Source organism: Cynoglossus semilaevis, chromosome 2, assembly GCF_000523025.1.
Source record: "Cynoglossus semilaevis isolate Cse_v1.0 chromosome 2, Cse_v1.0, whole genome shotgun sequence".
NCBI lineage: Eukaryota > Metazoa > Chordata > Actinopteri > Pleuronectiformes > Cynoglossidae > Cynoglossus > Cynoglossus semilaevis.
This window is the reverse complement of record NC_024308.1, coordinates 1,481,386-1,504,878: the sequence shown is the minus strand read 5'-3', so window position 1 is coordinate 1,504,878 and position 23,493 is coordinate 1,481,386. Positions and strand designations below refer to the sequence as shown.

The following is a 23,493-nucleotide window of genomic DNA, read 5'->3' as shown; positions in this document are numbered from 1 at the left end:
TTTTGGTGCCGGGGTTTTACAAACAAAACTGCCCCCGTTTTCCTTTAAAAAAAAAAAAAAAAAACACAGGGTGAACACATCTCTCTAATAACTTTTACCCGACACCACTGGGATTTCATTCAGAAATTTTCCCCCCCAAAACTTTAGCCTGCTAAAAAAGAGGGAAGACACTAGAGTCACTGAAATGACAGTTATTATTTACTTTTTTATACTCTCGTAGTGCCTGTAAAGCAGAGACAGGATGTACGCCGACACAAACCCGAGCTTCAAATTCAGTTAAAAAACAAAACGTTTGAATGGAGCCTTGTATAAAAGACTTGTTTTATATTATGGGGCTCTGATTCACCTTTTTGTAGCTGCGAATGAAGAGAGCATCTTGGTCTTCACCGCTGGCCTCTTTACCCAAATACTCTTGGGAAGGCTGAGGATTTGGTGTCTGTGTAAGAGTCACTGCTCCGTCGTTCGCCAGGCCACAGTGTTCCCAGATCTCCTCAGTCGCAGCGTGTACCATTTTCTCCACCTCTGTGGCAGAGTGTGGCACCACCAGGGCAGGCTGCTCAGGCAGTTTGGGAGGCAGAGGAAGAGGTAGCTCAGGTCTTGGTGGAGACTTTACATGCTGTTCTCCACCAGGTGATGGGACCAGCCCCCCCATAGCAGCTGATGAAATAGAACTCCCTGCTCCAAATCCTCCTAGCCTTAGTTCTTCCTCCTCTTCTCGCTGTTTCTGTTTCTGTCTCTGTTGTTCTCTGCGGGAGCTCAGGCCAAAGTCCTCATCAAACCAGTCCTGATCGTCACACAGGTCGTCAAGCAGCTCTCGACTAAGTTCCAGCTCTGCAAGTCGCTTAGCTAGTTCCTCTTGGCCGCTAGCTCCCAACACTGGGCTCTCCTGAAACGAAAAACAAAAATGTTCACAAACCAACTCAAACATTCAACATTGTAGATAAAACTGCCCTACTGAGATTGTGCTTTAAAAAATTTCAGTAAAACAAAAATGTTCACAAACCAACTCATAAACATTCAACATTGAAGATAAAACTGCCCTACTGAGATTGTGGTTTAAAAATTTGATCACAAAAAAGGGACTCAACTCAATGTCGTTTTTGACAACAAGCTCTTGGAAAGAGCTACAAATTCAAAGGTCTGTCAATAGGCAGAGTTGGACTTTGGCTCAGAACATCCCAAAAACAAGGATGAAAATCCAGGTCAGGCCAACAAACTGTTTGTTATTAACCTGATTATCAAAATTCTGCTTATCAATCCAGTGTTATCTGGTTCACGGATTAAAGTGAAATTAGCAACATTGCAAACCAGAATATGCTGATTTTCTTGTTAATATTTTTATCGGAACAGAGACGTACACTCACCGGTCGGTTACACAACTCTGGAGAAGACAGCTCCTCTTTCTCGGGGGGTGGGAAGAAAGGAAGGCCATCTTTCTGTTCCACTGAAGAGATCCAGTCCTCTTCTAAATCCGCACAGAACGGTTCCCTGTTGTGCTGGTTGGCGGCTTCTATTTTCTCTACTTTAGCCTTTTTGATTTCAGCAAACTTCTCCACTGTATCACTAATGAAACTTTTCAGAAGCTTGTCTGTAAATGAGTCCAGTTTATCTGGTTCCGCTTTTTTCTCAATATCCTTGGTCACCGAGGCTTCAGTGGGAGTAAATTCAGGTATTGCATCCACGTCTACTTTCTCAACATGTAGTGTAATCTGGCTTTTATTTTGCTTTCCCAGGATAATCTCTGAAGTTTCCAAATCCAACATTATGTCCTGACTACTGCCATTTGACAAGGGCCTTGGTTCTTTGTGACTCTCTGAATGGAGCTCAGATGTATCTTCATGGTCCAACTCATGGTCTGTGTGAGGAACATCACCTAAAGACTCACAGTCGTTAAGTGGAGTGCTGTCGTGGTTACTCTCGAGATTTTCTTGATTCTGATTTTTCTCCTCATCTGTTTGACATTTATCTTTGACTTTGTCTGTCAGGTCGTCGATGACCTCGTCCTCGTCCTCCGTGGTGTCTGCATAGACCTCAAACTTTTCTGGCAGTTGGGTTATTTTTTCTGGGGGAGCAAAGATACCGTGTCTGTCATTGCATTTGAAATACACCACTCCATCGTAGGTGCCGTTGTTGCTCCCCTCAGACTTGTCCAACTCCACACCAGCCCAAAAGCCGTTGGCGAAGCTGGTGGGTCCCTTAAATCTCAGGGTGCCGGGCTGAACGCTTCCAACCAGAACTCGATCACCGATGTTAAAATCTGCCATTTCATCTCTAACAGGAGACAGAGGAGGTGAGTGGCCGGTGTGAATGCTTTTACTGTCATGTTTGAAGTCGTCTGTCTGCTCACAGAGATCTACTAATCCACCAGAGAGGGCGCTGGATTCACTTGTGATGGACTGTTGACCAAGATCTTTTGCTCTTTCTTCTCCTAAATCTTCACTTTGGCTGTTATTCTGCTGCCAAAACAAGTCCTCGTTCAGTTTTTCTTTGGAACTAAAATGTTGGTCATTGGGTGAAATATCATCTGATGCCTTCAACTCATCATAACAGTCATCTGTCACAGTAAGAACATGTTCGGCACCTTTCATTGGTGCCTCCTTCTTCAAAGAGTTAGCCACTGAGTCGGGCTCACATGAGGAAGTACTTGAGGAAGAGACTGAGGTTGGACGAGTTGAGGGTTTGTGATCCACTGGAACTGAAAAGGACTTCAATTTCAGATTTGAAACATCTTCTGCTTCTGAAGGAGATAATATTTCTATTTCGCTCTTGGAGGTGGGGGGATGCTCGACATGAAAGTCAGATCCGTCTTCACCTTCTAGTTTCAGCAGACATTCTGAATTGTGTTCATCTAACCTAGAGCTCAATTCCCGCTCCAGTTCTTCTTGAACTTCAGATGTTTGATCAGACACAACTTTGCCATCTTCAGGTACAATAACCTTGTTGCTGATGGACGACGGTCTCACCAGCTCCTCACTGGTATGATGGCTCCTTTGCCCTGAGACGAGACAGTCCGGACTGGCATTTACTGGGGTTTGAGTGACAGTTGGTGGATCTTCATCAGACAAGTCAGGCAGCGACGCAGACTCACTGTGATCAACTTCAGGATGGAATAGACAGATGTTCATTTAAACAACATTAAACAAAGACAATTAAATCGATCAACTTCAGGATGGAATAGACAGATCATTTAGGCAACATTTAACAAAGACAATTAAATAAATATAAAATCCAAGAAAATATCACAAGAAACACATTTCACGTTGTTTATAAATATGTCGCAAAGAAAAATGACTAGAAATGTTTAGTATCGTAATACATAAGTTGTTAAAGATGTCAAAGCCAGGTGTTTTGACATCCCATTATTACATCATTCAATTATTGTTTTGGTAAAGCAAAAGAAAAGAAAACTTATCCTACAAAGTTTGTTAGTTATTTAGTGTAATTATAACTTACTGTGGTTTGATAATGCATCAACGTTTGACTGTTCAGATTCAGAGACTTGTCTCTTTTCAGACCTGAGGAAAGACATTTTTTATAGGTTATAAAGTGACATTGGAAGAAAAGACAAACAAGAATTAAAGTTGATTTTGGTACCTGTGATCAAGAGATTTAATCCTGGAATGTTGTGGGTCAGACGTGGAGTCTGACTTTATACCAGGTATTTGATCTGTTCCCTTGTTGAGCTCTGCTTTTGTTTTCTCAATAAAACTGTTACAATTCTGAAACAAAATGGTATGTATGAGTATGAATCGTCAAAAGATATTCACGTACGTACACACACCTTGACGCTTAAGCACAACTTATACCTCGAGCTCCCTCAGCAGACTGGCCTCCTTTGCCTTCAGGCGTTCCTTGTGTCTTTTCTTCTGTTCTTTCTTCAACTGGTAAGCCAAACTTTTTCGTTTTCTGAGCTCTTCCTTCAGAGCATTGATACGACTCTCTATATCACTCTGGTCTGAAATGGATTCTGTAGAAACATTTTCATAAATTACAGGTCTGGAATAAAATAAATAAACTGTATGCCAACCTTAACCATGATCAAAACAGTCTATTCTGCATCTTTTGCTCACTTACAATAAAAAAAGATAAGCCATTTAAATACGCAGGAAAGATACCAGCCTGGCTAACATGCAATGCAAAGTGTGGGCTCTCCTATCACACAGCTAAGCAGGTCTAGTATCAGGGAAGTGCTGCTATAATGCATTCCTGGAAGCATCACATAATGTCTGACTTCACAGTGCCAGCAGCAGCAGCAGAGCTGTACAGTAATAATTCTGTCTCAACGTCCAAACACAATCAACTGTCATTCAGTCTTTTGTTTCAAGCCAAGGGTTTTGTTTCATCGGTCACTCACCTTTCTGTATGGACTGGGGAAAGTCCTGTGGCCGAATGTGAGTCTGGACTGCAGTTCGAGAGGAGGAGTGAATCTGCATCTTGGTTTTGCTGCTGCCATCTGAGGGAGAGGCAGCAGGGCTGCGGCTGCCTTTTAATATTGAAGACTGGACAAGGGAAAGGAGGAGGGAAAAAAGATTTTTTTTTTCTTTAGGAGACAAACAACAGTTTCGGCAGATGGAAATGACAAGATTGTCAATTAAAATACATATTTATCAATTTTACAGTAATGATAACAGTTGAATACAAATCCTGAGACACTCCTTATGGCCGGAGCACATTTATACGTACGTGTCTGCTCGGTGAAGTGAAATCTTGGCTATAATTTTCAAGGCTGCTCTTGACAGAGGCCAGAGGTGTTTCAGTCACAGAAACAGGTTTCAATGAAGAGGGACTTCCTGGCTGCTGTGACCCAGATTCCTCTGTGTGTATACTGGACTCAGTTGCTGAAGACATGTCACCCTCACTTACAAACTCTGCAAATTTTAAACAGTAATCAAAGTGTAAATAAACATTTCCACATTAATCCTGAAGGCAAAGCTGGTGCTAGCTAGATGCTTCACCTTTTTCACTGTGGTTCTGAAGTCCTGAGCTCTGTTGAAAACTGAGGTCAGAGATGTCATGTTTCTGACTCTGTGACACGTCACGAGCCACATCCCCAGCAGTCCTTTTGTTCCACACAGCCAGAGCTTCTTTCTCCATCCTACGAACCTCTGCCTCCTCCTGATCCAGTCGCTGCTTCCACTGCAGCAGCTCCTCAGCATGATGACGCCTCTGCATGAGCTGCTGCTCTCGCTTAGTGAGGAACCTAAGGAAAAGGGACAGTGTAGTTGAACGGGAGAAATGGAATAAAGGGATGGGGAAAAAAAATAGATGAAAATGTAGATGAGAGACAGAAGAAGGTAATGAGCATAAGGTATTGTTACAAAATACAATTTAACATCTAACTTTCACCGCAAAGTCACCTCAAACACTCAAGTTGCACAAACTTAAACTTCGCCCTTAAACATGCTCAGAATAATCATCAAAATGTTGAAATAATGACATGTCATTCAGGAGGGTAGAAGGAAAATGTCAGTCATGCATTTAAGACTTTAAGACTAAAGCTGAACTGTATCAATGTGTTTTTTTTGTATAACTTCTCAAACACTGTTTTAAACTCTTTTTACTTAAGATAAAAACTAAACGTGTGTCCTGTTTGTCTTGCAGAGACATTAGACTTTGTAATTCTAACATTTAACTCACACTGTTTCACTTATACACAAGAGGCTCTGCACTTTTCTGTCACGCCAAAGTGCTGTCAGGTAAAGCTGTTGTGTAATGGGGTCTCCCACAGCTGCGGGTGCCATTACAGCGCAGTATTATTTAGCTCCAATCTAATAAGTGAAGCTTTTTCCTGACCTAATGTAAACTGATGACAGGCCTGATGGTGAAGCAGCAGACTGAGGCTTCTTTTAGTTTATTCCTAAACTGTATTAAGGCCAATAGCCATCTGTACTTATTATCTCATTCTACGCAACAGCTTCCTAATAAAGAGGGCTAGTTAGGATTTACTGGGCTCATTAAAGAGATAAACCACTCTGTCTCTGGTCATTTCTAAGCAAACGTCTGACTAGTGAGCAGACATAAAGAAGAGAGAGTAGATGCACTGCAGCATATTTATCATTAATTCCAGGAAGCAAGGAATAAAGAGTCACAAATTTAACACCACAGAAATGAGTTAAATCCCAGCGTGAAGACTGAGATTCAATTCAATTAACAAGGAAAGCTCTTCACATTTTTGTTTCCTCATCTCCAGATAACCAGAAATGCTCTTCTTAAATAAAAGAATCAGATTGTTTCTTTACTTTTAACATTGATGATGCAATATTAACTCCAATAGGGAGGCAAACATTTAAAAAAAATAAATATTAACTCCAATAGGGAGGCAAACATTTTAAAAAAAATACAATTGAACTTTAAATAGAAGTTGTCAACATGTTTGTTTAGTTCAATGGAAACAGCTTTCCTTGGGCACGTTCAAAGCTTTCACTCCAAGACCTTGTCCAAAAAATCCCATCCTGGAAATTTAAAACTTGTTAAATCCCAAACCCAAACTTTTGTAAGAAAACCAAAACCAAACAACGCATTCAATCAATCATCATTCACCAGCCCACCCACACAGGGCCCCGTGCCAGTGGATGAACAAAAGCATGTTCCATGGGGGTGGAGGGTGCAGCGGGGCAGAGTTAGGTAGAGGTGCTGGGGGGTTAGGGGGGCAAAGGTAGAGATCACTGTACAGTACCTGACCAACTGGTTGTAGATAAAGAGCTGGAATTTAGGGTGGAGGTGGGGAAGACAGACACTGAGGGAGGCCCAGTGGTGGGCCTTGAACACAGATAGGAAGTAGTGGACGGGAGAGCAGTGTCTACAACACACAAGCACGCAACGAGCAGAAGAGTAAGACGTGGGTATGAACAGAAACAACAAACACACACACATGCACACATTATAAAATATAAAATGAAAGACAAGGGTAAATGGGAAGAATACAAACAAGTACAGAGAGAGAAAGAGGGAAAAGATATATGAGCAAATGTGAAACTGTAGTTTGACAGGAATCTGTTGGAAACTAGTAATAAAAATAAAAAAAACATTTACAGTTAAACCATTGGACAAAGTATGAGGGGTTGTTACGGCCACTGCATAAGATATTTAATAACCAAATTACAAGTATTTTTAAACAGAATGGGGTAAAAGTGTAAACAGTGTAATTGTTAGAAATAGATATAGCTGAACAAGTCATTAGAACTGGGTTATTGTTAAGGTTAGGTGGAAAAATGATTTAGTTATGTTACAATAGTGAAAAGTTGTTGGGAGTTGATGAAATTTTTTTTAACAAAACATTGTATTAGAATTTTACCAAATTATCAAGATTTTGTTTGAATTATATATTTTCTTTCCACTGGTAAATCCAAGCTTTGTGTTGTCTGTGTTTGTATCACATTTTATCCTCAGAATGATTAACCTACTTATTGCAGTTAGTGTTAAAAATACCCAGGTTGCAGATATTATTTCTAGCAGCAAGGCTACACTGTATTACACCGATTATGTGGGTTGGATTTCCTTGCCTTGTTGCTTCTGATTCAATTAATATTTCATTGAAACGTTAGCAGATATTTAGTATCAGTGTGGATCCTAGTTTGGCCTAATGGAAAGAAGAAAAATCATGGATCATGCTTGTAATCACTTCCACACATTCAAAGCACAACAAGCAACGAAGACATGGACTGAAACTTTAGTTTCTATTAGGTTAGTGGGCTGTGAGAGAGATATTTCTGTTTCTGCATTTAAATCAAAAGACTACTGTTGTTTTTCAAATTGATGATTATCATTCTAATCATAGACTAATCATTTAATCAATTAGTCAGGAAATGACTTGCAGGGAGACATTATAAGCTTCACATGAGCTTTTTGAAACGACTAAGAAAGCATGAACTGATTAATTGAAAATATATGTAAGAAATATAAGATGAAGGCCTTTACTTTTCATCCATCTGAGTTCGCATTTTCTTCAGCTTCTGCATGATGCTGCTGGTCTCACTCCCAGAGACGGAGAGTGAGGGAGAAGGGCTGCGGTGAAATCACCCACGCGTGGGGGTGAGTGGCTCCGTCGCTTGTGTTTCTGATGCAAGCAGCTCCTTAACAAAGAACGGAGAGAAACAAGGTTCAAACTTTGTCAAGTTACAAAAATATGGTTACTGTACTTGGATTTTTTTCTTGTTTCAGACTGTTACTTACAGAAGGCACTTCACCCCCTGCACATTTGAGACGCTCCTTCAATCTGAGTGTTGTTGTTCTCATCCTCTCAATCTCTTCCTGCTGCTTCATCAAAAGTTGCCTTTCTTTCCTCGCTGCTTTATTGGCCTCCTGGAGTCGCTTGATCTCAGCCTTTGATCATGAAAAAAAAAAGATGAAAAGGTTGGCAGAGATTGATATTGAAACCACATATTCAGAGTGTGATGTAATTTGGGTTTGTTTAGGGTCAAATACCTGCTCCTGTTGCAGCTTTAATAAAAGACCCCTCTGTTTCTTCCGAATTGGTGGCATTTTGTCATCCTCTCCCTTGTCCCTCAGTCTCTTTTTCTGGTGCTCCAGCCAGGCCAGCTCCGTTTTCGTCTTCTCCCTGACGGCCTTCTGTCGGAGACGCAACAGAGAGCTCTGGTGCTGCAGCCTGACCTCCTCATCCTTCATGTACTGTCGTACCATGTCCATCGTGAACTGAGAAAAGCTGTCCTGTCCACCGGAGAAGGACATGCTTGCATCTAGAGGCTGCAGGGAAACAAATGTTGAAAAAATTTAAATGCAACAGTAGTAATGAGTAAAAAAAAACTACAACAACACAACGGCTGAAAGTGTGAAAATGAAATGCAAAGATGCTTTCTCACCTTCAAAATATTGTTGGTAGGGAAACAAATGTTGAAAAAATTTAAACACAACGGCCGAAAGTGTGAAAATGAAATACAAAGACGCTTTCTCACCTTCAAAATATTGTTGGCCTCGGAAAATAATGTGCTGTGAGACACATGATCGTCCTCTGAGCCTTCACGAGGCTGAGACTTTTTCTCCAAAGTGCCACGTCGATGTGCCTCAGACGGCAGCAGTGAACGAAACGATCTCTCTTCTATATCATCCTCAGTCATGGACTCATCAAACTTGAGCGAGTACTCTGTTGCTACAGATGTGCTGTCTCCTGGGTAAGAATTTCAAGAGATGATTACAATCAATCTTCTTATAGCCCTGGTATTTTTAAAGCCCATTAATATTGGAACAAAAATGAGAATAGAACATATGAGGAAATAAATCATATCCTTTAAAGCACCTTTTTCATCCCTTACAAACGGGATGCTTTCACTACAGAGAGAGTCGTTTGCTGCTGTTGGAACTTCCTCCTCTATGGAACTGCTTCCTCCTTCCCTCTTGTTCCTCCCTTCTGCCCTTCCTTTCCTCCTCTTTACTTTGTCTGCCTCCTTATTTGTTTGGTCTCTGTGGGCTGGCGAATACGATGAACTGTTGTGGCTGCTGGTGTTTGTTTCACTGAGGAAAAAACAAATTATTACCTTTAATTTTTCTTCAACTTTTAAAGTACACTTTAGTTTCATGACACAGGACAAGGTTAAGTCATACCTAAAGCCGGGCCTTTTAAAGGACATGGAGTCAGAATGACTGAGGCTATTCAACGAAGACGGAGGGTCATCTGGCCTGGCTTGTCTGCTTGACACCTCACTCAGAAAGCTATAAAGCACAAAAAGAAACATATTGATAAACATTTTAGATGATGTGTCACTTTCACAAAATAGAAGCATGATTGTTTGGGGACATTAGGTTAAAACAGAACAACAGTTGTAAGAAAGGGAGAGACAGTTATGGCTTTGTACTAATAAAAATATGGAACAGAACAACAGTTGTAGGAAAGGGAGAGACAGTTATTGCTTTGTTCTAATAAAAATATGTTATTTCTTATTTTACCTTTCAGAAAGAGATTGGTTTGGGTGCAGGTCCTTCTCCTGTTCGTCTCGCCTGTCCAACATGGATTTATTGGGAGCCGGAGCGACAACCAAAGCTCCCACTACCTGAGTCCGTGCCAATTCTGTCATCTGACAGACGGGAACAGATAAAGAGATCAAGTATTCACTTTTATTGTTATTTGCTTGCTGTAACTTAAAAAAATCTATTGGCTTTTGTTACTGAATGAAGACACGGGCTGCTTTCCAGGCAGCAGGAGAGGCAGTGATTGCTAACCTCCTTGATGTGTCGGGCAGCGTCTGCTGTGTGCTGTGCTGCCTCAGCCTGTTGACTCATCATCTTAGTAGTTGCCTCCTGGAGGCCTTCCAGCGTCTCTTTTTGAGACCCTGCCAATTTCTCCTGTAGTTCTATATGAGCCTGAATAAAACAATACACATTATCAAGAAGAATAGAAAAAGTAATACGCCACAACCAACACCAAAGGGGTCAGCACTGATTTCCATGGCATGACCTACCCTTGTCATTCTTTGTCGATTTTCTTCCAACTGTAGTTGTGCCTCCAGAGCTTCTCGCTCAGCCTTGATCTTCAGCTCATAGAGGTCATGCTCGTGGCGCTGCTGTTTGGCCTGGAGTGCCAACATATAAATTTCAGCGTTAAACTTCTCATACCATATTTTCTTTACGATATATACAATATATATATAGAAAATGTGCTTAGAAAATACTTTACTTTGAGCAATTGTGCCAGGGAGCTACTCTCCTGCTGAGCCATCGTGACACACATCAACCTCTCCATGTTGTCCAGCTGTCGAACAGACTCCTCAATGGACTCTAGGTACTGGAACTCTGCAGCCATACGCTGCTGCAGAACAGCAGGTGAATAGTGAAGATCACCTGCCGGGGGAAACATGGAAACATAACAAGGTTACAGACAGATCAGCATCTACGTGGACGAGAACTGTATCCTCGTCGAATTAGCACAAACTATCTCAGGGCAAAAACTGAAAACTGAGTCAATTTACCCTTGTTCCCGGTCTCCTCTCTGATATTTTGGGTTGTGGTGCCAGTGTTCTTGTTATCTCCTCTTACAAAATCACTTGGTGACACTTCCCCCGGTGGAGAACCAGAAATTGAAGAAGCCAAAGGAGAGGCATGTTTCGGTGTGACTGACGAAGATTTCCTTCCGTCACGCCCCAAACTGTGAATGCAATCAACAAACAATAAACAAATGTTACTAATCAACATGCCTTTAACTTGTAATCTCGTATTCCTTCACAAATTGATGGTAATTTGTATTTATTCATGTTGAAATACTTTCTAGGGGTTAACTTTAATGTAAGACATAAACATGTTTTTAAGAAAATATATTAATAAACACATCAATAACATACAATACACAAAGTCCCTTGAACAACAAATGATGATAGGTCTACTAATACTATAATACTAATAATAAGTCACTGTGAGGCGAACCAAAAAAAAACACATTTCCTGAAGTCTTTTCAAAAACAAATGCATGCTCCCACTGAAATAGTGGTGCAAATGTAAAAAGGATGCATTGATGTCTCTTTAGAATGACAGGAATCTGCTGTCTGAGTTCACGTGGTCCACATTAGAAAGCTCAAATGTTACCACCAGGCGCAAAACGGGTTGTACCCCCCGGGCCACCCGGACGGCACATCTACACAAAATAACCACTGTTTTCTGTCTTGGGTCAAATTGCAGGCCCCTCCTGTTGCTAGGCACCGCAAGGCTACTTAAACCTCTGTGTACTTAAGGGAACAACAAGCCACAGACTGTTTGGGTTGGCATTCTCAACCTGGGATGTGTGAGTGCAGTTTTAGTAATTGGTCATGCCCACATAAATTAACATTTTGGGTAATTACAGTCACGCTGAGTGGAGGTATTTAAAAGGCTGGAAGAGCAAATAACAGGAATGACCCTAATGTTAGGGGAAGAAATACTTACTTCAGAGTGACAAGAGATTTTAATATCTTTACAATTCTAGTCAATAACTAAAATAACATGTTTGTTATAAAACAGTTGTGACAATGTGACCAACAAATTTAATGTTACATAAACTGGATAAAAATCAGCTTCATGTTTCATGACATTGAAACCCCTAAATATAGAAATGGCTTGTTTCTATTTATTTATTTTGACAATTCTCTTCACTAGTCAACTTAAGTCTCATTAACCCTCTAATACAATAACATCATTATTACTACCTGTGATGAGAACGATTCAAACATTCTCCCAAAGTGTCACCAGAGTGGACACTTTTTGCCTTGCTGTGGGAGGAGCTTCTGTCCGAGCCCCTCTTCCTGGAGTCAGAAGATAAAACTTCTGACAGAGGTGAGCAGGGGCTGCGCTGCGCTTCCACCAGAGTGACATCACTTCTCTCTGATTTGGCACCTATAAAGAAAAGGGTTAGACTGTGCACCAGCTCTGGTAACTAAAAAGATTTCAGAAAATTAAACAGATGTCATCTTCACCTTTATTCCTACCAGAGTGCCTTGAGCGTGGTGAGGAAACAGAGAGCGAATCAGAGGAGAGATGTTGCGAGTGGACAGGTGACTGAAAGGATGAGCGGTGGGAGTTGATGCCCTCACTGCCCTTGTCGTAGGGAGACCTCCGCATCAGCTCCTCAAAGTGACTGTTGACACTGGTGGTAGAGAGGATTATGGGATCCAATTCAACACATTTGATTTATAAAAAGAAATCATTCAGAAAAGACATAACAATTTGTTCCTTGTCCTAAAAAAAGACCAAACCACCGAACAAAAAACCCTGAAAACAAGGCCTGGGCTTTTGAGGAGTGTGACATGAATGCCACCTAGTGGTCATTTTAAGCAAACACTGCACTGCACTGTCTGTCATAGTCTTCTCTGTACCTCGGTGATTTCCTTGACTGGCTAGTTGTTCTGCAGCTTTGTGGTGACACAAAGTCGTCTTCATAGACGGGTGAATCTCTGAGACCATTTCCAGAGTCAAAAGACTGGGCAGAGGGAGAGTTCAGTCCATTCACTACGAGGAAAGAAGTGAAGCAGAAGAAGAATATAGAATTACTTTTAGTGTGTGTTGATATTCTGTTACCAAATGACAGACATCTGATAAAAGTGCATCTTTATATACAGGTATAATCTAATCAAGGTACTACATTATCAAGTTTCAAAAACCAACCTTTCACGTGCTTATTCAGGTTCCTTGTGAAAATGTTGATAACGCTCAAAGGGCTTCCTTTGTTGAGCTCCTCCCAGGCTGCATTACTGTTGTCCTGCAGTGTAAATGTGGAGGTGAGGGCTGGGCACTTCGCTGCCTCCCTCTGGAACTCAGATAGACGCTGAAAATCCTTTCGTTGACCTTGACCAGCGCAGTAATCCACTGCCTCCACACCATTGGCTGGTGTAAATGCACTGTTAGTGGCATGAAGAGGCGAGTGTGCCTCATCCTCTGAAAAACTGGCTTCACTCAGTATGGGCCCTTCACTGATAGAACCAGCGCTGGAGTCATGGAGTTCCACCTGATTCTCAGCGTTGTCGTTCCTTTTACTCCGGTCCTTTATATACTTCAGTTCCTCCTTTTCCAAGCCATTGAGCATTTTTCTATGTTCCTGTGTAGAACTGAGATTTTGCCTTGTTACATCACCACCGGATGTTTGTGGACTGGTAGAAATAATATGCGTATTCATCAATTCTTTCTTTCCTCTGAATGCATGCAGATTGCCTACTCCTGGAAGAAAGGTGGCATCATATAAACTATGACCGGTACCGTTTAAGATTCTCTGGGCATTTGTTCCTGAATTATTATTATTATTTTCTGTGACACCGGTTTCTGGCCAGCATCCATTTTCAAGATTAGTTTCGGAGGGAGGAGCCAAAATACCGTCAACGTCTGCTAAAGTTGCTGTACCGTAGTTGATCCCTTCTCCAGCGATCTTCCTCGCTTCACTTTCTATACGGTTGGAGAGGGATGCAGCTGTGGCCTTGAGAGCCTCAATGCGGGAAATCTTTGAATTAGACCGATTAGTAGATACTGTAGCTGGTGGGTCATGGCGCCTGACTTCTGCCCCTGCCATTGCCATCTCAAGCCTAAGGAGCTGAGAGAGAAGGTTGTCACCAACAGGAGTTGGCACGTGGCTGCTGGGTGCAGTTTTGGGTCGAACAGCAGGGCTGTGATTGTCTGCCGGACGTAAAGCGTCAGCGACGCCATCCAGATCATTCCTGTAACATTAGACAGAAAAACAAAAACTTGATGGTCAAATTATCACATACATTTACTTGAAGCGTTAAAATTACTAGAAAAACCAAACGAGTTTTAAACGAGCTTGAAGCTGACCGAAGTAATCACAAGTACTTTCAAAAGTCAAACTATGCTTAAAGTTACTACTTAAGTTACTTAATATATTTAGAGCAAAGTTAAATCCTTTGTCCTTTACATCTGTGTTTGCATTCCAGGGAGAATTAACTTCATGCAGTATCACTGGTAACAGTACTTTGAGTTTTTTGTTTGGTTAAGATCTGAGAAAAAGGGATTTTCAAGAAATGTTCCAGGAAAAATCTGGAAACAAACAGTTACTGTTCATGACACAGTCAGGAGACTTCACAAGACATGCACCAAGAATGCACAAATTATTAGCGTTTACTGTTTAAAATTACACTGCAAACCAACATATATATATATATAATGTGTATTCTTTTGGCTTCATACTTTATTATTCCTGACAAAACGTGTAGCTATGATTTTGAGTTTAACTGCTCCAAACAACCAATGCTATTTAAATTAACTTAACAATGCAATGTTTTAGTGAATCCTCGATGAGGGATTACTGAAGTATTTTCTCTTATATCAAAGGATCTTCTGATACAAAACATTGGCATCAGAAGGTCCGGTATATTCCATAATAAGAAGTCAATTACTCAAATTAATTACCAGAAAGTTTACAGCTCTCGGGTCATTATTATAAGTAATGCACATCAAATTTTACGGTTGAGGTTTTACCTACAAATCTAATACAAGAAAATTTCCTTAGACTAAAAGCTGCAGCTGCAGATTGAGCAGCAAAAGCAGATTTTAAATATAGGAGGTGATTACATAATCAATACATGATAAAACATCGAGTATGTTGATTTAAGTTGTCGTGCTTTATTTGTAATTTTTCTTAGTTTATAGGACAGGCAGTTTTGTGAGTGTTTTTGTGCGTGTGTGTACCTGGATAACGCAGGTGGTTGTTCATTCAATGACCTGTCACTGCTGGAGGGGCTCTGTGGTGCATCTACCCTAAGGTTCTCTTTGTCCGACTCTCCAGAAGGTTGGTACATGGGCCTCTGCAGGAAGAAGGAATCATTTAATTCAGGGTTTATACTGTATGTTGTTAAGGTGACAATGTTCACACGTAGGTACAATACCATTTCACTGAAAGGAGCATCGATGTGCATCAATGTGGCCTCCTCGCTCAGCTGGGACTCCTCCAGCAGCAGTTTGTTGTAGGTCAATTGCAGATGCTTTTGTACAGAAGGCACAGGTAGCTCAGAAGGAACAGTTCTAGCAACTTCTTTTTGCTTCCTGTAGAGCTCCTGCAGTCTGTGGTTTCTCCTTTCCGTCTCCTCCCTGAGTGCTCTCTTCTCTTCTTCTTGACGCTTCTTTCTCTCCTCTTTTTGCTGGACAATGTACTGGCGGATGGCATTTGCATCATAATGCCGCTTTTTCGACCCTGCGTCAGCCACGTTGGCCATTTCCGATCTGTTTGTTGTGGGGCTGGCACTGCGACATCCTCTGGAGGAGCTACGTGTGACCACAGTTGTTCCCCAAGCAGATATTGGAGTTCTCGTCCGCGATCCCGATCCTCCTCTCCCTCGCTTACCACGGCTCTCACATCGTGACCTTTGGCGAGCCCTCTCCACCTTCTCGGTTGATTCATAGTCTAGCTGAAGATCATCCAGTATTCCTTGAATGTCAGCCGACAAAAGATCTTTGCTCACACCCAGCGACGCCTTTTCCTGAGGGAGAGTAGATCCGGCTGCACAGTGACCATTCAATTGTTCTTTATGTCCACTGAGAGGCCTTTCTTTGCTGTGAGGGCGGGGCTGATGCTTTGACTTTGAATGTGGGCCTGAACCAGAACGATGAGGGGAAGCTGAATATTATAAACAAGACAAGAGTAGAGGTTTACATTCAAGTATCCAAAACTTCACACATGTAAAAGAAGGCTTGTCATTTGTGTTTGCACTGGCGATTTTAACCTGGAGCAAAATTAGAAATTCTAGACTTTGCAGAGAAAAAAACCAACAGTGCATTAGAATGTGGCGTTGGTAACTGTCCCCATTATGTCTCCTCGTCTAGCCAGCTATTCCCCAAGAGCCTCGATCTGCACTGGCAACAACCTCTGGAAAAGAGGCCAAGTCTAATTATGCATCCAACAAGAACAACCTTTCAATTTTTATTCTTTTCGGTCAATGGCTCCTAGAGAAAATGAGGCTAAGAAATAGACCAGAGGAAGTACAGTAGTGTGTGTGTGTTTCTTAGTGCAGTGGTGGCTCCAGAGCATTTATCTAGTATAATTGGTTGTCTTAAACATCAGACTCAGTTATTACTGCTGCTGTTTGATTTTGGCTTTTAAGACAAATAACGGCTCATCTAGATTGCCACATTAAAAGCAAAAGCAAATGAAAACACTACTAACAGAGTCGACGAACAAAATGTTTGAAAATAAATCTTATTCAACAAACCACTCAAATTTAAAAATTCAGAGGGCTTTTCTGAGTTGAAGCTGAAATATCTCAAAATAGCAGTTTAATTTTAAGGACAATAGTAATCACCTTTACAGTTTATGCCCCTCCATTTCTTTTTACCGCAGAAACCATTACACAAATGAGAAGCGCAGAGATAAACAGATTACACAGTGGATAAAACCGGCTCACTGGAGCGTGTCATTAAAAAATGGATTACATCACGACAAAAACACAGATCTACTAATATGTTTACAACTGTGAGGGTGAACGTTTTTGGGTTCTACCTGTTTCGATAGGTCCATCAACTTGATGTGACAGGTCAGTTTCTCTGCTTGGTTTGGGAGGTGGACCCAGTACCATCTTCACCAGTTTCTGACCATCTCGCCAAGATGCAGCACTGATCCCTGCAGAAAGATTTTGAAAGAGAGTGTTGCTGTTCACTGAAGCTTTTTGTTTTGTTAGAGTACAGTAGATTTCAGTTGGGTTTTTTTTTTTTGCAATGCACATCTGCTCCAGTTTGACCTCTGGGCTGATTTTAAGTATTAAAGCTGTTCTGCAACCAGGATTAGTACCAAAATGTGGTATACATTTGTAGTTCCCGGGTTCAACAGCATTTTTCGCTGAGAACAGTTCCTGGAACTATAGCTAAACGAGCTCAGTCCAGCAGCTGTTACCACCGGGTGAACAAGCCAACTGATCCTGGTCACAGATTTTAGGGGGCTATTTATAGTACCACGTTAGCATGAAACAGAGAGACTGCAAAAGCAGCACAGAGTCGACATAAACCCACAAAGACAACAATAACAGAGTAAGACCTCAAATATATCACCAGTGCACTACTTGGGATAAACCATACCTTACAGATTTTATTAACTTAACACCTTCACTAAATTGTGATTTAGTGAACACAGATTGTTTCACTGAAGATGTTTACATGTGTTGCTCTGAGGATCTTTATGAATGAGTTCAGTTTACTTAGCTGCCAGGGGTTACCGTGGTATACTCCCTTCAGTCTGCATACCATGTGCCTCTAAGCTACTGACTAGTCACAAACAGCATGTCATACATGCTGAACATTTCTGCAGGAATTACAATCTTAACATAGCCTCGAAATCAGCCAACTGCTGATGTTCATTTCTTGGAACACAAACAGCCCCTGGGACAGCCAAAACATGGAAAGAGACACTGGTATGGATTAGAATTAATTCACTAGTGATTTGATTTTAATGGGATTTTGAGCAATTAAGGACAGCATTAAAAAAGCAATAGCATGAACCCACTTATTACTGAGCTAAAATCTGGGATACTGCGTGCAAGGTAAAAACGTAAGACAAAAATCACAGACACTGGAAACATCCAGAAGGCAGACAAACACTGGGTTATTAACTTATTGTTTTAAACACGCTGTATTTTTCAACCCTGGGCAGATTTAATTAGACTGCCTCACATGATAAGTTATCCTACGGCAACAAGAAAAAAATAGATCATAGGGCTGACCGAGCTTTACACATATAAGAGGATCGTTGTACCTGGTTTTGCATTTAGGTCAGGAGCAGCAGCGGCCTTGTGGACCTTCCTGACTGGTTTGGAGGGCCTCTTCTCCTTGGACATGTCGGTTTTCTGTTCCCTCTGCCGTTGATGTCTGGATTTGGTGAGCTCTGTGCACAAGTGAAACCCAAAGATAGTTACACAGAAAGGACACAACCTTCTTCATTTAAAGCAGAATTAAAGCTTTGCCTACAATGGGATACAAGAGCTAACCAAAATAAAATTTAAAAGATTAAAGATCAACAACAAGTGCAATTGTTACACATACTTTAGCAAGCATACACAAAAACAGTCATACTGAAAATATGTTCTACATTTACCAGCAAACTGTTGCGTAAGGTCTCTGTATATTTCTCTGCTGAGGTTATGAAACTCTTCCTCCTTCCAAACTTTCCCATCAGGCGTCCGAATCTTTGTCTCAGTGCTGTTAAACCCTGAATCGAAGAATTGAAGAATCAGTCTCTATATCCTCAAATCACTAGGCCGTGTCAGATTTCTGAAATTTCAGACAATCAAAAACTGTGGCAAATCTCATTGCAAAAATACCTCTGTAAATAGGTGCAGGTGGAGCAGGTGCAACTTTCCGTATTTTGACGGTGGGAGCAGATATGTTGGTTTCCACAGCTGCAGTGATGGGCTGCTCCTGAAAACCCAGCACCTTACTTTTCTCTGCAGCCTCTTCCAGATGCTGTCTCTGTCGTCGGATGCGCTCTTTGAGTTTTTCTAGTTTATCATCTGGTTGGTGTCGCCTAAGATTCTCTAAACGCTGGGAAGCAGAGCCTGGGCTTGAGGAAGGCGTGCCCTCCCCCCGGGGTAAGGAGCCCGGCAATGAAGCAAAATATGGACTTGAATGTTGGCTGTTGAAATCAAGATGTGCATTTGGAGTTCTATTATCCCCATTCCACTCCCTTACAGGAGCTCTATCAGTGGTGAGAGGTGACTGATATCCATTGGTCTTAAGGGTTTCCAGGGCTGGCAGATCATTGAGGTATCGGACCTCTGTGCTCATCAGAGCTGAGGAGTGTGTACTGTCCAAGTCCCTGTCTGTCTGCTTGTCTCTGGTGTCTCTCTGGTAGACCATCTGGCTAAGCAGAGGATCTGAGGAGGAGTTTGAAGACCCTGGTACTGACTCGAAGGTGAGCATCTCTTGCTGAGAAGATGGATGTGAAGGTGGGGCGGCCAATCTGGAGACAGAGTAGATTACAGAAATATATGTGTCAAGGAAAGACATTTTTAAATCGTAATGTAATGGTTAAAAATATGCCGTTTTGTATTAAAATATATAAATAATTATCACAGACCACAAAAGTCTAAAATGTTACTAACTTTAAGAAATGCATGAAATGTATAATCTGTACTTTTATGAGTTGTAGTTTTTGACATTTTTTAAATCTTTCAGTCTTTATAATTCCTCTAAAAACCCCATATGTGTTTTATTTGTAACCCCTTTATTAATCTTTCCAGCAAATTTGACATTTTTTAAATCTTTCAGTCTTAATAAGTTCCTCTAAAAACCCTATATTTTATTTGTAACCATTTTATTAATCTTTCCAGCAAGTGGTCAAATCATGGATTTTGCTGCAATATTTTCCAACACACCTACACCTTGGAAAACTCAGCTCAGCCGTTTGTTGCACTGTCAACTGTAATGCTTTGAGGTTTTGAAGGTTTTTCAAGCTCATTAGCTACAGGCCGTTCAGAGCTGTCAAGAACATACGGTGTCTTGACAGAAGCCTTGAAGCCCAGAGCTTTGAGGACCAGGAGTTGTTTAGATGAAAGAAAATGTCTGTCTGATTAAACAAAGCATTAAGACAACAATTACAATGAAAATATCTAAGTAGAATGAAGTACAAACAATGTCTTATTCAGCTGTTACTAGAATAGAACAGCCCCCACCCAGGGAACCAGGAAGTCAACCTATATTATGTAAACTCCTGAGGATACAACAAACTAAACAAACAAGAACTTTTTGGCACATGCACTACAGATATAGCAAAACTTTGAAATTCTGACATATGTTTGGCAACATATATAGACATTAATTAAACATAAATATACCACAGTAATTAATGAACACATTTGAAGCAGTTGTTTTACCTGTATGGGGTTAACTGGTCCCTGCATTCTACGCCATTGTTCCTGCAGACATTGCTGTCCTGTGTTGCATTTCGCAATGGACTACGGGAGCTGCTCTTTTCTGGATTCTTCCGACTTCTTCTGTGCTTTGAAGACCCACCATTCTTGGTTTGTATCCCATCTAAGGATGCAGAAGATACTTAACATTTTAGCTTTGTCAGAAACTAACTATAAGTAAATTCTAAATAATTCATTTAAAAATATTGGAAAGACTCACTTCTGGACAGGATAATCTGAGAGGATTTCTCCTTAATGGGATTCATGACAGAGTCCAGCATAACACCTGTTCCTGGAACCGCTTCTAAATGGTTTTCTATATGCCGCAACTAGACAAAGATTTAATATGTCAAATCCTTTGAAAACAAAAAATCATGTTCAGTGAGTCATGTTTTACATTTAGGATATGGTAAAGTCAAGTACTCACAGCAGCTTTCGACTGAGACAAACCTTTCCATGCAGCTGCCAAGTCTGACAGAGAAAAACAAAACCAAAAAACTTTTTTATAAGTAAATGTCATTTAAAAACAATATGACACATTTAAAATTTGAACTGAGCACAAATGTAAATACCTGTATCAATCTTGTGATCTGTGAGATGTTGAGCAGAGCTTTTTAGAGACCCCTCTGCCTTTTTACTGCTCCTCATTTCTTTCAAACACTTCAAGACACCAGAAAGAAAAGAAAGCAAGACTGTTAAGACATAATGCAAACAAGCCACGCGTATCTTTAAATATCTTTTATGCTGTTGTTACAAAAGCTTGTAATGAAGCAGATGACACTGCAATTTAAAACCGGTTCTACAGGAGGACATTCTTCTAAGGGTATTCACAAGAGATGATAAACAAAGTGGAAATTGTGACACGTCAGTCATGTGATGTTTACTCAAAACACCTGTACTGCCATTGAATGCTTCAGTAGAGAACAAATGTTGTGGCTTGAAAGGCCATACACTCCCTGTGTCAATAAACGACAATTTTTTGGACAAACTTATTACAATAATTTTACTGGACCATGCAAATACTGTCGATAAATTAAACTAGGAAGCAAGTCACATGTTTTCCTTTATGAGGGAAGCTGAACAATCATATGCTGCTGCCTTCCGGTTCTACGCCAGGCTGTCAGAATGAAGGAGAAATTCTGCATCGACAGCAGAGTATTAAAAACTGCTTTGTAATCCAGTATGACTACAAACAATAAAATGAAAGAACAGAAACTGTATCAAACTGGGATAAATGAGTCACCCTAACCCTAACACAGGTACAGAGCACATACTTTCAAGCTTACAAAAGAATACATAGAATCACGTTGACTCATCAATGCCAGCTTACATGACATAAACTGCATAGATCAGCAATAGAAAAGACACTTCTCTTTTAAAAGGGACAACTGAGTGTCAGTGAATGATGGCTGTCAGACAGATGCCACACCTGTGTTTTTACCAGCTGACTGAAGACAAAGTATGTCCTCTCAAAATTAAAAAAAGTTCAATTCAAACCATTAAAATACATAAAGTTCATTGACATGTGTTTAATGAAACCAGTCACTGGGAGGTATGACCTATTTGCGGAAAGGGTGTTTCGAGAAGGAACGATTCTAGGAAGGCATAAAGAACTAAAGTGTACTTTCCCGACTGACTGCGGGTCATTTCCCTTAAACTCAATACAAACTGAGTGAAATCCAAGATGGCGCACTAACAACACTGACTGTGAGCTACAGCTGTGAAAAGCAGAGTCCAGGTGCTGTCACTCAATGATGTAGACATCGAATTACAACAAGATGAATGTTAAAACAACGAGTAATCTTCGAACAAGGATAATCATTCACTGTCAACAAGCCTACTTAGAATCGAGTCAAGAATCTAACATATCCGGCTTAGAACAGGCATCACTTCAGCAATATAAACGTAACCATTCGGGTGCATTAAAACATTACCATCAATTTTGCATCAAACTTTGATTTTGGAACAGGTTAGCAACAAGAGTACCTTAACCATATGGTACTATAAAGAGGATAGAGAATTCAATGCATAAAACACAGGAGCCTTGTGTAAGTTTGTGTACACCGGCTTACCGCTAAAGCACAATTATTATTAGATCTTTTAGCTATGCGTTTCATGAATTTCGTGTTGGAGTAGATACATCATGTTGTTATCATGGAGTGATGAGTCACAACGATATATAAAAAGGGCATTCCGAGTAGAAAAGGATACTACTAACGGAATATGTCATAGCCCTTACGTGTCCAGGAAATAGTCACAAGAAAGGCTATCTTATGGATTGATATTAACATCCAAGATAACAACACAATAAGTGTTACACAAGCAGCGTAGATGTCTACTATCATGAAGCCATTATAAGAAGTGTTGTTTCTATCTACAACTTGAAGCATTAGATAGAATGGCTTATTTCAAAACACAGTATCCAGTTAGTAGTCGGAGCCGCCAAGTCGGCTAAGTTTTTAAACTTGGCTGAACAACGTATAAAGATACACAACACATACCCTTGATGAAGCTAGCGAATGAGGCTAGATATCCGCATTCATTCCGATGTCCTCGTGATAACACAATCCAAACTTTTTCCAACTTATTCTGACCCGATGTTAGGAGACTGGGATCAGCTGTTTGCTAACGTTAGCGTTAGCAAGCTAACGTTAGCAAACCAGTGTTAGCTCGCTGTTTTGCCAGGTAAGCTACCAACTTTTTCCAGCGACATCACAGAAAGTCATTGTTTTTGTGTCGGTAAAAGTTTAGAAACTCGAAACTGGTATTCGAAAACGAAACCTCGAGAAATTTCCGATGCTACCCGCTTCTGTGGTCACCTTTCCCGGGTTACGGTGAAAGGGTAGAACTGCTGTATCCAAGACGGCAGTGAGTTGGTAACAGACTAAAATCTCGCGAGAATGTAATATCACGTATTGATTATGAACAACGATCATAACTCGGATCTGTTGTCTTTTGGGGGACGGGGGGCTTACATTGCGATTTTTGGTATGATCCATTTCACAAACGCAGTTTGCCCACAAGTTCCCAGTTTTGTTTATTTTATACATTTATTTCCAACAAACTCCTACTGGATTCCTTGTTTAAAAGAGAGATAACGCGTTGGGGTTTTTTATTCGCTGTGTTTGTTGTTTTTCTTATAATATTGTTTCTTTAATTATATATAGTCAATAGAATGCGTTAC

General features: G+C 40.7%; 1 protein-coding gene across 1 annotated transcript; it reads right to left on the bottom strand.

Annotated features, from left to right (window-relative positions):
* Positions 1–79: 79 nt before the first annotated feature.
* Positions 80–23,200, bottom strand: cep350 (centrosomal protein 350). Its single transcript, XM_025054251.1, is given in 35 exon segments — positions 80–886; positions 1,359–3,097; positions 3,454–3,515; positions 3,595–3,719; positions 3,807–3,967; positions 4,355–4,499; positions 4,684–4,868; positions 4,956–5,200; positions 6,677–6,799; positions 7,918–8,072; positions 8,173–8,322; positions 8,425–8,703; positions 8,913–9,124; positions 9,254–9,468; positions 9,559–9,666; positions 9,901–10,028; positions 10,174–10,314; positions 10,413–10,523; positions 10,628–10,791; positions 10,920–11,095; positions 12,126–12,312; positions 12,393–12,562; positions 12,792–12,924; positions 13,081–14,120; positions 15,109–15,224; positions 15,306–16,033; positions 16,913–17,032; positions 18,158–18,286; positions 18,497–18,610; positions 18,723–19,360; positions 20,274–20,433; positions 20,530–20,638; positions 20,737–20,780; positions 20,882–20,969; positions 22,811–23,200. Coding segments are annotated over 34 exon segments (8,952 nt in total). The 5' UTR covers positions 20,958–20,969; positions 22,811–23,200; the 3' UTR covers positions 80–322.
* Positions 23,201–23,493: the final 293 nt, after the last annotated feature.